Source organism: Amblyomma maculatum, chromosome 3 (genome assembly GCF_055883805.1).
Source record: "Amblyomma maculatum isolate TAMU_Amacu chromosome 3, ASM5588380v1, whole genome shotgun sequence".
Classification (NCBI taxonomy): Eukaryota; Metazoa; Arthropoda; class Arachnida; order Ixodida; family Ixodidae; genus Amblyomma; species Amblyomma maculatum.
In genome coordinates, this window is record NC_139346.1 from 114,599,229 (window position 1) to 114,612,535 (window position 13,307).

Below are 13,307 nucleotides of genomic sequence, written 5' to 3' on the forward strand. Positions count from 1 at the left end.
TACCTTGCCTCGGCCCAAGCCATTACAAGCCAGTCTTCGCTGGCCACAGCGTTATGAGAGCAGGCGACCTCGAAGGAACGACACGCGAGGACGACGGCTGCTCGGCGCTCCACGTGATCTATGTCCGCGCAGGCGGCGTGGCGCCGATATCACCGCGGCCGGAATGACAGCAGCGCCGTCGAATTTTTCTCCCCGGAAGACAGCGCGGAAGGAAGAGAAAGATGCCCGTCACGCGCTGGCTGTCGTGTGCGCCGAAGAAGCGAGTGTCACCGAGGGGGGCGGCCCTTCCGTGAATCAATCACTGTCGGCCCAGTTCCTTCTCGTTTGCGTCGAGAACACGGCGCAACGTCGGAGCGCGCGCGTGCGTGCGAAGACGACGGCGGCGGCCGCAATTACGACGACCGGCAGCCCTGACGAAGGTGAAAGGCCCATTACGTACTCAGTGCCCCAGCCTTCTCAACTTAACCAGTGCGAGAAAAAAAAAAAGAAAAAAAAAAAGATCAAGAAACGCCAGCTTAAAAAACGCACCTTTCAAAATTTACGCCCCACATTTACCAAACGCATGGGCGTCTCACGCACGAGCCAAACCATATACTAACAACGGCGCAGCCAAACACGTTGCGCTCCTTGTTGCGTCGATATACAGGTACCTTTTTTTTTTTTTTTTTTTAGCCATAACACCGCCACCCCGCCATCTGGAATCTCGTCAAGACTGCCGATTGCTCGGTGGTGGGACGCCGCGTTGGAGAGCTCGGGACTAACATCGCAGGCTGGCATTTTCTGTTCCTGAATCCCGGCAGCTTTTCTCTCCGCCTTTTATTTCGCATGTTTTGTCATTAATACGCGACACCTGAAGACCCTTTTGGGACCACCCAAAAGTGCGGCGGTACCTTTAAGGTCACTCACGGGATGCCATACTGACCGAACACAACCGAACTGCGTGTACTAATTTTAAACAAATATCTCGTATTTCGTATTTCGTTTTTTTTTTTTTTTTTCCTCCAGAAGTTGCACCATTACATCCGCTGACTGAGGACACAGAAAAGACGTTTCCTGCTTATTGTTCACCACGAAGGCGCAGCGCAGCGACCATGCCCCAAAAATGCAATTTAGCCGAAGAGGCGTGCGCCCGATTCACGTGCCTGCCTTGCCTTTCTTACCTTTCTCTCCATGCGTCATCTGAACTATGGGTTCAATAGAGAAAACACAGTACTCACGTCATTTCAAGTTCAAACACAATTTTTGTCTGGTTAATTTGGCTGCATTGTGGGGTTTAACCTCCCACCAAAGAGACTAAGGCTAAATAAAGAGACGCCGCAGTGGAGGGCTCCAGAAATTTCGACCGCCTGGTGTTCTTTAAAGTGCACTGACATCGTGCAGCACGCTGCTTTCCGGCTCCGTCGAAAAGCGGCCACCGCAGCCGGGATTCGATTCCGAGCCCCGCCGCGGTGGTGCAGTGGTTAGGGTGCTCGAAAATTTTACTACTGTCAGGATCCAAGCACATTTGAAATGATCTTAACGAGAAGTCCGACCAAACCAGGAGGTCTCGTTTACATCTTATCAGCCGCAAAATACCTTCCGCCAACCTGGAATCTTCAGACTTCGTTCCCAAGGTTCTGCCAGCCTGCCACAAATTTCGAATAAGCGCTCTAATTCAGACTGAGTATCAATTTTAGACCGGCAGATGGGGTTTGTTCAAAAAAGATTACGGCTACCGATAGCCACAAAAAGCATTTGTTTCACTACATTCGCTTGAAATATGCCTCTGCTTCGCGACAGCATTCATGCCTTATCAAAGCACGCACGCGTTACGCAACGGCTTGGTTGGGCAGCTTATATTATATTTACGCTCTCCATTGTTACGCGGGTCGTTTGGTCAGCGTCGTTTAATGACGAAAAGAAAATTACTGGAGGCCCCAATTAAGCTGATCCTTATCCGATATATCATGATTCGCATCACGGATTAATCCAATTAGGAGACCTCTATATCAACTACAAACTAGCAACGATCACCGACCGACACGAGTAAAGAGAAAAACAGGATAAAACAAATGACGCGAAGTAAGCATCCTGCAGCGGCGAGACGCTAATGAGACAGCGTGCTCCATATAGCCGCGGGCACGTCGCTCTTATCACCGACGCGAATCGTATTGCCGCGACCGACGACAGAGCGCACTTTCTTTTTTTCTTTTTTCGTTCAACGGAGATCCGATACAGCCTCCGATCGCGTTAAAGGCGGCTACAAAGGGCGACAGAAGGTTGCGCAAATTCCACGAGAGGATGAACGGACGGGAGCGCCTATAGCGTCACTTTTTAACTGCTAACTGGCCAAATATACCTGAGTGATTTACATGCTGCAATTCGACCTTCCTGCAGGATGGTGCGCACGCAAATGCCACTTCCACGGGCTTCACTCGATAAGAATAAATAGGATGGACTTCATTTAAAGCTCATCGCCGAAAGTTACAACTGTTAGCGTTGTATATAAAAAGGGAAAAAAAAAAGATATCCTTAATTTGTGTCGACCATATAACGGCAAAGTGCACGCCCCAGTTATTCAAACTTTTCCCCCGACATAGCCATTTCCCTCGTCTAGGTAATTTCTGCATTTTTAGACTGAGGTGGTGGTGATGACAGCTTCGCACAGTGACTGGAGTAAGTGGGGTTGCTAGTGCCGGTCTCCACTTGCTGTCGCGTCTCGCAGCGCTTTCTCTCTCTCTCGAGGAGTTTCTTCATCTTCCCCTAAGTGTGCGCTGGACAGATCCGCTTCCCATTCGAAATGTTAGCTGTACTTTCACTTCCGCCGTCCTCCTTTCCCTTACGGTGCGGTTCAGGTGTCCACGGAAACAAGTGTGACAGATAAGGCGCTTGTCCTTTCCTGACATTTATTATTATTATTATTATTATTATTATTATTATTATTATTATTATTATTATTATTATTATTATTATTATTATTATTACACTGCTGTGCCGGATTACCTCCAGCGAACGACAGACAAATGTGGCCCAGTGCCTATTAAACGGTTGCATTTAACTAGGTTCGTTGTATACTAATCAAACACGGGTAGCAGCGGAAAACACCTTTTGCAGGGTGCTCATGATCTCGATACTTCTTCAGGTTGTTCAGTAATGGCAGGAAAAGAAGTGTACACACTTCGCTTGAGTGAACTTTCACTTGAACGAAGCTCCATCCGAAGTTCTCCGGAGGTTCGTTCAACCCAAGTTTTCCCGCACGCGCCGGCACCTGCCAACGCGCGTCTTTGCTAGTCTAATAAGGTTTTCCGAAGACGACATCGCCGTCCCCACAGACCGCGCACCTCGCACCGCGACGTCCAATCTGGGAAAAAAGGCCGCAGTCATAGTTTTTGCCCACTAACACGCCGCCGCACAACGCGCAAGCCGCCAAGCATGAGCGTGAGAAAAACTCGACACCGCAAAAGCGAGACGCCGTCCGTGCAACGCTTAACTGCGAGTCCTCGCTTTCCGCGTTGTCCCTCGGCATGTATATATAACCTACGTCCATTTATCATTTTTCCCCGCCGAGTAACCGCGTGCCAGCGCAATGCCTACAAACGCGGTATTGCGCAACATGGGCCGCCGCACCTCCACAGCGCGGAGCGCGCTTCGCGACGCGCTGCGAATACTAACGAATGTTTGGCGAGACAACAATAGGTTTCGGTCGGACCAGTGCCTTCACCCCCCCTCCCTCTCTCTTACCGTTTTGACACGCCGCAGAAGCTTTGCTCCCATTCAAGGTGATAGGTTCCCTCCTCGTTCGAGTCACTGCGTGGCTTTGCGCTGGCGTGGCTTCAGGCGTCTAGACGATCACCGAAAACGCCTGTCCAACGAACGATCGCCTCAAAAAAATAATAATAAACAAATAAATAAATAAAAAGAGTACAATCAGTGGACAACCGAAATACCGGAGACAGCTAACTACCCGTTTCGTCTGCCTCTTCGCACCCGTTTCTGCTGAAAAGGTGCAGCGCGCGCCCTTCCGAGGCGGTGAGCATGGAAAAGGGCATCTGCCTTCCCGCTTTGCTACAGCTCCCTCACGCTCCAGAAGCTGGGAGTCTCGAACTCGGTTCCTTTCGGCGAATAGAAGCGGAAGCGAACGGGACCGGTTGATCTCGAATGCGCGGACACCTCAGCGATGCGGAGTGCTCCTCTAATCGCGCCCGCTCACACCCGCCTGCCCCGTGCTCGATCCGTCTGATGAAACGAGACTAGCGGCTTAAAACGAGCGCGGTTCATGAACATAACTTCGCAATGATGCCGCGAGCAACCAAGGGTGCGCGCGTTGCACCGACCGGACACTCCTCTCAAGGGAAGCAAATAAGCGTGGTGTCGACGCTGATTTTCTTGCTACTTTTCGAACTATGCTGCTACCCAAGAGATGAGCGACAACACGCATAGTGTAAAGGAAGGGAGACACTATACAGACGGTTTCTTTTTTTATTTACCGGAACAGGTCAGAAAAAAAAAAAAGAAAAAAAAGGAAAAAAAAGGAAAAAAAAAAAGCAAAGAACGTGTGCAAGACAGAAAAGTTCTTTTTTTTTTTTAATAATCTTTAGACTTAAAAAACGAGCAATACATGAATAGCGTTACTAATCATTCCAGAGTACTCCAGTGTACAGCGTCCGTCACAGCCCATGTGCACACTTCGGATGTTAAACCCCAGAAAACCGAATCTCCTTCATAGTTATCCATTCAATTCTCTCGTGAAACTTAAGCCACGCCGCGGTGGCTAAGTGGGCATGCCGCACTACTGCTGCGCCCAAGAGCGCGGCTTCAATCCCGCCCGCGGAGGCTGCTTTTCGATGGAGACTTCGGCACCCGTGTGCTGTGCGATGCCAGCGCGCATTAAAGAACCCTAGGTGGTCGAAATTTCCGCAAACCACCTACTATAGCGGCCTTCATAGCCGGAGTACACCTTTCAGACGTTAAACACAATGGTTGCTTATCTTGCTACGCGCCCAGCACGCCACCAACTGCAAGCCAGCAGAGGAAAAACAACGCCCGGAAGCGCGCTCAACAGGCGAGTGCGGTAGTCAGCAGGCGCTGTCGATGCCGAAATGAATGCACAGCGCTCATCCTGCCAGGTGCTGGGAAACACGGAGCCAAATAGCGTCTGCTCGACGAAGGCTCACGCCTATCGGAGCAACAGGAAATGGCCGACAGCAACGCGGCATAAAGTACATGCCAACCCCCTCACAACTGTCCTTTCAGGCAGCGGCCGCTATTATTACCGAGCATAAAAGCGTCGACAGGACGGACGAATAGGCTTCCCTGCGCCGTGCTGCCACTGAATACCTTTGTTTTATTTTTATTACTTTCTTCCTCCACTGTCAAACGCGTCCAAATGCGGGAGCCGGTGCTGTCGCGCTTGTAGTATACATATACGCCGTCTTGCACCTCATTTTCTCGGCTCCAATCGAGCAGCCCTTTTTCCTCGACTGCTTGATACTCTGGCGCAAGAAAGGAGCGAGAGGCGCGCCCCCACGAGTGCCGCGCAGAAAATGGAGCTCGACAAACAACTGAGAACAGGCAGAGCTCGCTAGGATATATATAAAAAAAGAAGTAAACATACAAAAAGGAGATCGAGGGCAAAACAAGCGCAGAGCCGGTGCAGCTTGACAGTGCGGAGCGCAAAATGACGCACGTGGCACGCGGTCAAAAGCGTGCAGATGTGCATCTCCGCTGTGCCTGCGGCAAAATATACCGTGTATACTATACGCGCTCCCTGGATCGTGCCAAAACCGCTGCGACGCTTCTAAAAATTCTAACGACGGAGCTCGCGCGCCTATAGAGCGAAAGAAAACACCCCCCCCCCCCCCCCCCCCCCCCACACACACACACACAGAGAGCCCGCACTCAAGAGGCATCGATCACAAAAGACTGCTTTTGCCGGTTGCGTGCACCGCCGCAGGAACGTCCCTGACACTCAACATTCACCGTAACTTTGCGCTAGCTCAGTGACGTCGATACTACGTGCTCCAGCTCGGGAAACTTGTTCAACCTGAGCAAACGGTCAGCGATAGGGATAGCCACCTCAAAAATATGTCTCCCCCACCTCTTGGTTCCCATCATTGGATCGCCCAGGCCGCTCTATACTACTTTTGGTCTTTGCCGAAGGTAGCCACTTGTATTCTAAATTTAGCCAACATGGATTCTCAGAGGACTACAACTTGATAAGAAGTGAGGACATGAGCTCGTCTTTACATTGCCCAGATGTGCAGCTTCACAAGTGGTACCAACTCCGTGCTACCTGAGTGAGAAGCGGAACACGCAGCCTGGTTACTTTTGGCTACACGTCGAAGTCCCGATCTGCATACGTGTGTGGGCCGTACCTCGGTCACGTGACCGGTACGAGAAACTTAGTTTGCAACCACAGACGTGGGACGACACAAGCCCTCGTGGCGAGGTAGATCCAAAGCTACCGTCAAAAATCGTCATCGTCTGATGTACACGTCAACCCATCCCTTCGTTTCGTTATTTACTTATTTATTTTTCATAACCTCAATCGCCTCGGCATTACAGAGGGGAGTGAGGTAACATAAATCATGACAAACAAAAAGCGGCAGTTTTATAAAACAAACGCAATACGATACAAAATGTTCGACAAATAAACTAGAGCACAATACAAACATTAGAAAAGCTGCTGGTAACCCAATGAAAGCAGTACAAAATTTTTCAGCAGTAAACTAGGACACCATACAAACACGAACAAAACTTCTGATGAAAAAAAAAAAAAAAAGAGGAAAATGAGGAGAATAAATAGGTTACTTGTGAACAAAACTAAATGAAATCATGAACCAAAAATGCAGACAGTGACTGGTGGAAAAAATCGAAGTCGATTATTGACACAATATCTGCGGGAATGTGGTTCTTGATGTACAGGGTCATCCACTTCTAGCTATAACACGTTCACTGCTTTCAAAGTAACATTGCGTCCCACGCAGGAGCATATCGAAGCATATCGATACAGAGAGGAACCCGGAGGTGGTGCTTTCCCTGCCACTTAGCTTGATTGCATTACCGGGGCGACACAATAGCGCTTTGAATGCGGTGATCGTGTTATAGCTAGAAGTGGACGACTCTGTACGTGACATGAAAGAATAATAAGTGTTCGCGTGGCAGTGACTGACCTAAACTTTGTTCGATCAGCTCTTGAAAAACGATACTTTGGCGCTCATATGAAGTGGGCGTGCAAATGGTGATGATGATAGACCTTGCGAAAAAGACAAAGGCGAAGCTATTTCCATCGAAGTGATAGGGCAGGGATAAAGGCACGGGTGTCTAAATGTCAGTTAGGTTTCTTTCGCAAAAGTTTTGGCACGTATACGGTTTTTGCAAACCTCTACACGTACAACTGATATACGCTCGTGCACATATCAGCGGAATCTTAATGCAAGCATCGAGACTATCCCAAATCGCGGCGTCCGAATTGGGCACAAGAAAGCGCGTAAATGCATCTGAAGAACATACTGCGACCGTTCATGACACATAAAAGCAAGCATCGCCGGAACCTATAGCCGACCTAGCAAGCTTATGCAGATGATACTATGCAGTCCCCAAATTAAGTACACATCCGCGCTGCTAGACCGGTGCTAAAAAATATTAAAAAAACAACATACAGGAATCGAATTACGCGACGATCAAATCACAAAAAGGAAAATTGCTGAGGTTGAATCCTGGTAAAGGTAGTAAGGCAAAGCGAAAACATGGTCTTGCTTGGCTTTGCTTTGCTCTGGCCGAGACTGGGCAGAGAGGGTTCGCAGCCATTATATTATCGAAACTATAGATTCGAGGACGTCGTCAAACAAAAGAGGGCGCACGTGAAGCTTGTATCTGCCGTCAAAGGTTGACCCGCCGCGGTGACTCGGTGTTTAAGACGCTCGGCTATACTGTGCCGGAGTACCCGGGTTCGAATCCGACCGCCGGCGGTTGCGTTTTGATGGAAGCGAAACGGAGAGGCGTCCATGTGCTGTGCGATGTCAGTGCACGTTGGATCCCCAGGTGGTCGAAATTACTCCGAAGCCCTCGACCACGACTCCTCTTTCCGTTTTTACTCCCACCTTCCTTCCCTTAAGGCTGGGTTAAAGTGTCCACGGAGAAAGTGTGACAGATGCCTTTCCTTTCTTATAAACAAATTTACTACAAAAGTCAAAGGTCAAGTGGTGGTACACCATGGGTGGTATCATGGTTAAGCTATATAGCCACACTGTGACCTCTGGCTCGTCAGAAGTCATGCAGCCTGCCAGGCTGACCTTGGCTGATATTAATTGATTGATTGAAAACTTCATTGGGTGCATGGGAGTTCTCGGAGTTGTGGGTGGTCCGCCTATTCCGGCAGCCCAGTGGCCTGCGCCGCAGCGTGGGTCCTGCGAACCAGTCCTCGTTGTTGGTCGGGGTCCTCGCTGTACACATGACGTAGTTTATGACGCTTTCGCTTCAAAAATGCGAAACATGTTAATTAGCCCCGTTCCTACTTGTCGACATGTCCGTCGGTCAGAACCGACCAATTGGACTAGTGTCAACTGAAAGTTTTATGACGGATTTGTAACAGGTTTATGACGTGATTGTTGCATAATACGGCCCCTGATGAAGTAGCCTATCTAAACATGGCTAAGAATGCTGTGGTATGGTACAATAAGGAATGGCATTCGGAGTTAAATTATTTGGGGTTAACAGAATTATTTGCGATGTTCGCAAATAATTCTGCTGTCCGTCAGTGTTGCTATTGTTGTAAAGGGGTAAGAACACTGCCAAGCTGCTTAAATGCAGCTTTTTCTCCCATCCCTCGTGCCCTCCTGAGCACACGAAATAAATTAAATGGAGGTTTGGTTTGTGGGGTTTAACGTCCCAAAGCGACTCAGGCTATGAAAGACACCGTAGTGGAGGCCTCCGGAAATTTCGACCACCTGGGGTTTATTTAACGTGCACTGACATCGCGCAGGACACGGGCGCCGACCCCCTCCTAGGGTTCTTCAAGTGCAAAGACATTGCACAGACTCCGTTTCGCCTCCATCGAAACGCAGGCGCCGCGGCCGGGATTCGATCCCGCCTCCTAGGGCACAGCAGTCGGAGCGAACCTCTGCATCACCGCGGAGCGCCAAACGTGCTCATGATAACCTAGCTTGAAGAGAAAAACATCTGCATAATCATCTTCCACCCAAAGAGCAAGGCGACAGAGCTGGTTCTATAATGAAGCTCTAATGGGAAACTTAATACTTACGCCAGTATAATTTTGCCATTACTGACCTCCTGCGATCATTTGTCTCCCTCACACTAATACTCCCTTTTCTTGTATGAACTTGCAATTTATGCTGTTCCCTCTATTACATTCGCAAATCGCAAAAATACGTATGCGAACTTTTCTTTTTTTCTTTCGGTTCGCGCTCACACTATACTGTCTTCTGTGGAAACCTTCGAACGGAAAATACGGTACTTACGGTGCCATATATATATATATATATATATATATATATATATATGGGTTGATTTGTGGGATTTAACGTCCAACAGCGACTCAGGAGAGACGCCGTAGTGGAGGACTCCACTGACATCGCACAGCACACGGCCGCCTTGCCTTTCGTCTCCATCGAAAAGCGGCTGCCGAGGCCGGGATAGGGTGGCTAGTCGGGATTCGATTCCGCATCCTTGGGAACCGTAGTCGAACGCAGTACCCACTGCGGCCCCGACGGTGTGTGTGTGTGTGTGTGTGTATATATATATATATATATATATATATATATATATATATATATATATATATATATATATATATATATATATATATATATATGTATGTATGTATGTATGTATGTATGTATGTATGTATGTATGTATGTATGTATGTATGTATGTATGTATGTATGTATGTATGTATGTATGTATGTACGTACGTACGTACGTATGTCTGTGTGTGTGTGTGTGTGTGTGTGTGTGTGTGTGTGTGTGTGTGTGTGTGTGTGTGTGTGTGTGCGTGCGTGCGTGCGTGCGTGCGTGCGTGCGTGTGTGTGTGTGTGTGTGTGTGTGTGTGTGTGTGTGTGTGTGTGTGTGTGTGTGTGTGTGTGTGTGTGTGTGTGTGTGTGTGTGTGTGTTTACTTGCCCTTGCAATATGGCCTTCTTCCCTTTGAGCGGAATATGCTCCCGCTTTCCTCGCTTGCCGCTAGTCTGATGCCTCATCTGAAGGCCTCAGATGCCGTGAAGCAAATAATTTTGTAATTTCAAAGCGCGGAAAAGACCCCGTGAGGGTTTTCAACATTAACTCCATGAAGACACGCCGAAGTTGGCCCGTATACAGCCTTTTTTTTTTTTTTTTTTTCAATGAATGACCAAAAAAGTGAAACAAACGTATCGCCACCATCGCCCAATTTCGAAAACGAAATGCGCGCGTCGACACCGAATTTTTGTGTAGCCGATCCCTGAGGCTATGATACATCGTCATTCATTCTGAAACGGCCACAATATATATTCTCACAGAGGACAACATCTGAGCAAGTGTGTCCTCGGTATCCCTTGAAGGCATGGTCCGGGACAGAGAAAACTGCGCAAGACGAAGCTGACTCACGGGTACGTTCCATTTCAAGCTCTGAAACGACCAGCAACTTTCAACGGTAGCTATTTAAAAACAAGCGTTAATTAGTAAACAGACTAACGAAAACTGAGCCTCACCGACAAATGTAAGCAGCTATCCATTGGGAGAATCATTTCAGTAACATTACATGAATTCACATAAATATACGTCGTATCGCCCTAAGAGACAAAACTACTATGAAAATATTATGCGGGTCGGGGTTTAATGTCATATAGCTACTGTATAGTAGAGGGCTCCATATAATTTCGATCACCTGAGGTGGTTGAATAATAAGAATGAACGAATTATCATTGGCGAGTAGATCCGTTGACTTATAAATACATCTGACTTTGTCTTTGCTTTCTTTTGGCGTGCATGTAAATGAACTCCGCCTCGTCGTTCTTTCCGCACACAAACGCCGGCGCAGGAATAAATGCTGGCTGATCGAGAGTAGTGCTGATGTGCGCGCGTAAATGCTAGCGTGATGTTTGCACTAATTTTCGCAGCACATGTATCGATCACAAAGACCTGTGACAAATATGTCCTTGGCGCACTTCTCGCTTCTTCATTGACAGCTGTCAGCAATGAGTACCGCAGTGCGCTCGGCAGGCAGAAGGCGGTCAGTCCTGAACGCATAAGTCGAGCAAGCGAAGGAGAAACCAAAACCGCGACGGAATCTGAGCAGACTTCGTGGGTGTTTCGGCAGCATCTACGGCGCGAAGCTAGTGCACGGCAGCAATTGACGGAGGCGGCGGTAGCGCGGGGAAACCGGAGCCGGTCGTATCGCTATTGTTGCGCGCCGCTCGTGAGCGAACGCAGCTGCGCCATGCTTCGACCATCACCATGTTATCCGCACCCGCGCAACGAACCACCACCGCCAACGCATCCAAACAGCCTGCGCGAGCTATTTTGGTTTTGTCGACTGGGTTCGCCTCGTATTCACTTTCTGCATCGGCTGCTCTCTTCATTAGAGCCTGTCTCCTCTGCCGATAACAGAAGGATAAGTTTCGCGAGTCCTGTTAAAAACACAATCTGTGTCACTGCCGGCCTGAAACTTGGGAACTACACCGAGTCGCTGCCACACAACGCTGTCTTGAGCGGCAGTTCGGTGCCCCTGGTGCAAGCTGGGCTTTGTCAATTCGAATCCAATCATCAGGTTGCACGCAACACATTGTCAAACACATAAAAGAGTGGTGCGAGCATATCGCTTACACAGTAGTCCCAAGTAAGGTGCCCGTCCAAAGCCTTTCCTACCTTCATAATCAGAAATGACGTGCAGCGTTTCCCTAACTGACGATATTTTGAGTCAAGTATGTCGCGCATAAAGGCAAGAAAACTCGGTTGTCCGGTACAAAAGCACGGTCTCTCATGTCCCATGGTCGTTCTTACGACCGTACACCTGACAGCGTTTTCCAGCACGGATTTCGGCCGTTGGAGTCGTGGGAGGTAAAACGGAGCGCTAAGCTGAAATTGCGACGTCTGTTTGACAGAAAAATTACAGCAGCTCTCGTACGCACAATGGTTAGTTTCACGATGTCATCAGGACAGTGACGACAGGCGAAGTAGGGGCCATGTGTTGTTGGGCAACCCGGACAAACGCTTTCGGACAACGAATGTATGGCAGCCAAGGCACTCGAGCGGCGAGCAGTGCTCGTTTCAACGAGGCTAGCCACGGCTGAGACGCTCCCAAAACAGAACCCAAAGCGTTTGGGCTCTGTGGGAGAAGACTCCTGGCTAATTATAACCTTTGGTGTCGGCTGAACGCGAACATTTATAGTACGCGGCAAGCGCTCTGGCGCCCGCGGTTGCACCTCCGAGCCCCAGCTATGGCAAAACTGCCCTCACTGAAGACCCACGCGTACAAACACGAGCCACAGAAAAGACACTGGTTCTTACCTCTACAAAATACGAATGCCTTCATACAGAAAAAACTATAAGAATTTACGAAGAGAAACCGAAAGCAAAACAAAATAAAGCGCAGCGCTGGCCGCAGCAAAACAATCGCTTGGCGCTTGTCAAACGGCGGCCCGTCCATCGTTTGAATACGCGAAAGCAAAACGAGGCCCGTCGACCGGTTGCGAAGGTCAGCCAGTAGTCAGCCACACAGTGCGCAACGTGCGATTTAAATGACGAAAAATCATGCAGGGAAAGTTTTCTCACTTACAGCTGGCTGAGGTTGTTCGTCCGTCGGAGAGTTATCCGTGGTGCGACACGGAGAACGTAGCACTGTCACAAGAGACATGTCGTCGAAACTGCGCACACTTTATCCGAGGGCACTCGTGCAATCCGTTCAGAGCCGGTGACGCTTCCTCGAGTACTGGAAACACATGCTCGGCGAAATGTTTGGGGTGTCAACGCACAGCTCAAACCTTACAGGTCGGCCATCTTACCAAGCACCTTTCATGCAAGTTTGTTTTTGCTTAGAAAGTGAACCGCAGCCAGCGCGCATGCGCTTCAACGGGAAAGGAAGTGCTGAGAGAGAAGAGAGAGGAAGGAGGCTCAAATCTTCGACGTCATTTCCGGAATCTTCATGGTCGGTTGGTTGGCTCCGTTCGCGTCGTCGGCAGAGCCGGTTAGCAAAACCGCAATAGATTACAAGGTATATGTACAATGGTAGCGAAGGCTGGGCCCAAAAACGGTCCAGCGCGACAGCAGCACAGCCACTTTGGGGGGGCCAAAACACTTAGATAATGAAATTCAAAAGCACAAATAAAACGCTATA

At 49.0% G+C, this 13,307-nt stretch overlaps 1 protein-coding gene across 1 annotated transcript in view; it reads right to left on the reverse strand.

Annotated features, from left to right (window-relative positions):
- Nucleotides 1-13,027, reverse strand: part of ssh (Protein phosphatase Slingshot) — a 270,074-nt gene extending 257,047 nt beyond the window's left edge. The window contains exon 1 of the mRNA XM_084597898.1: nucleotides 12,750-13,027. Within this exon, the coding sequence (XP_084454024.1) occupies nucleotides 12,750-12,827 (78 nt within the window). The 5' untranslated portion in view covers nucleotides 12,828-13,027. The remainder of the gene's footprint in view (nucleotides 1-12,749) is intronic.
- Nucleotides 13,028-13,307: the final 280 nt, after the last annotated feature.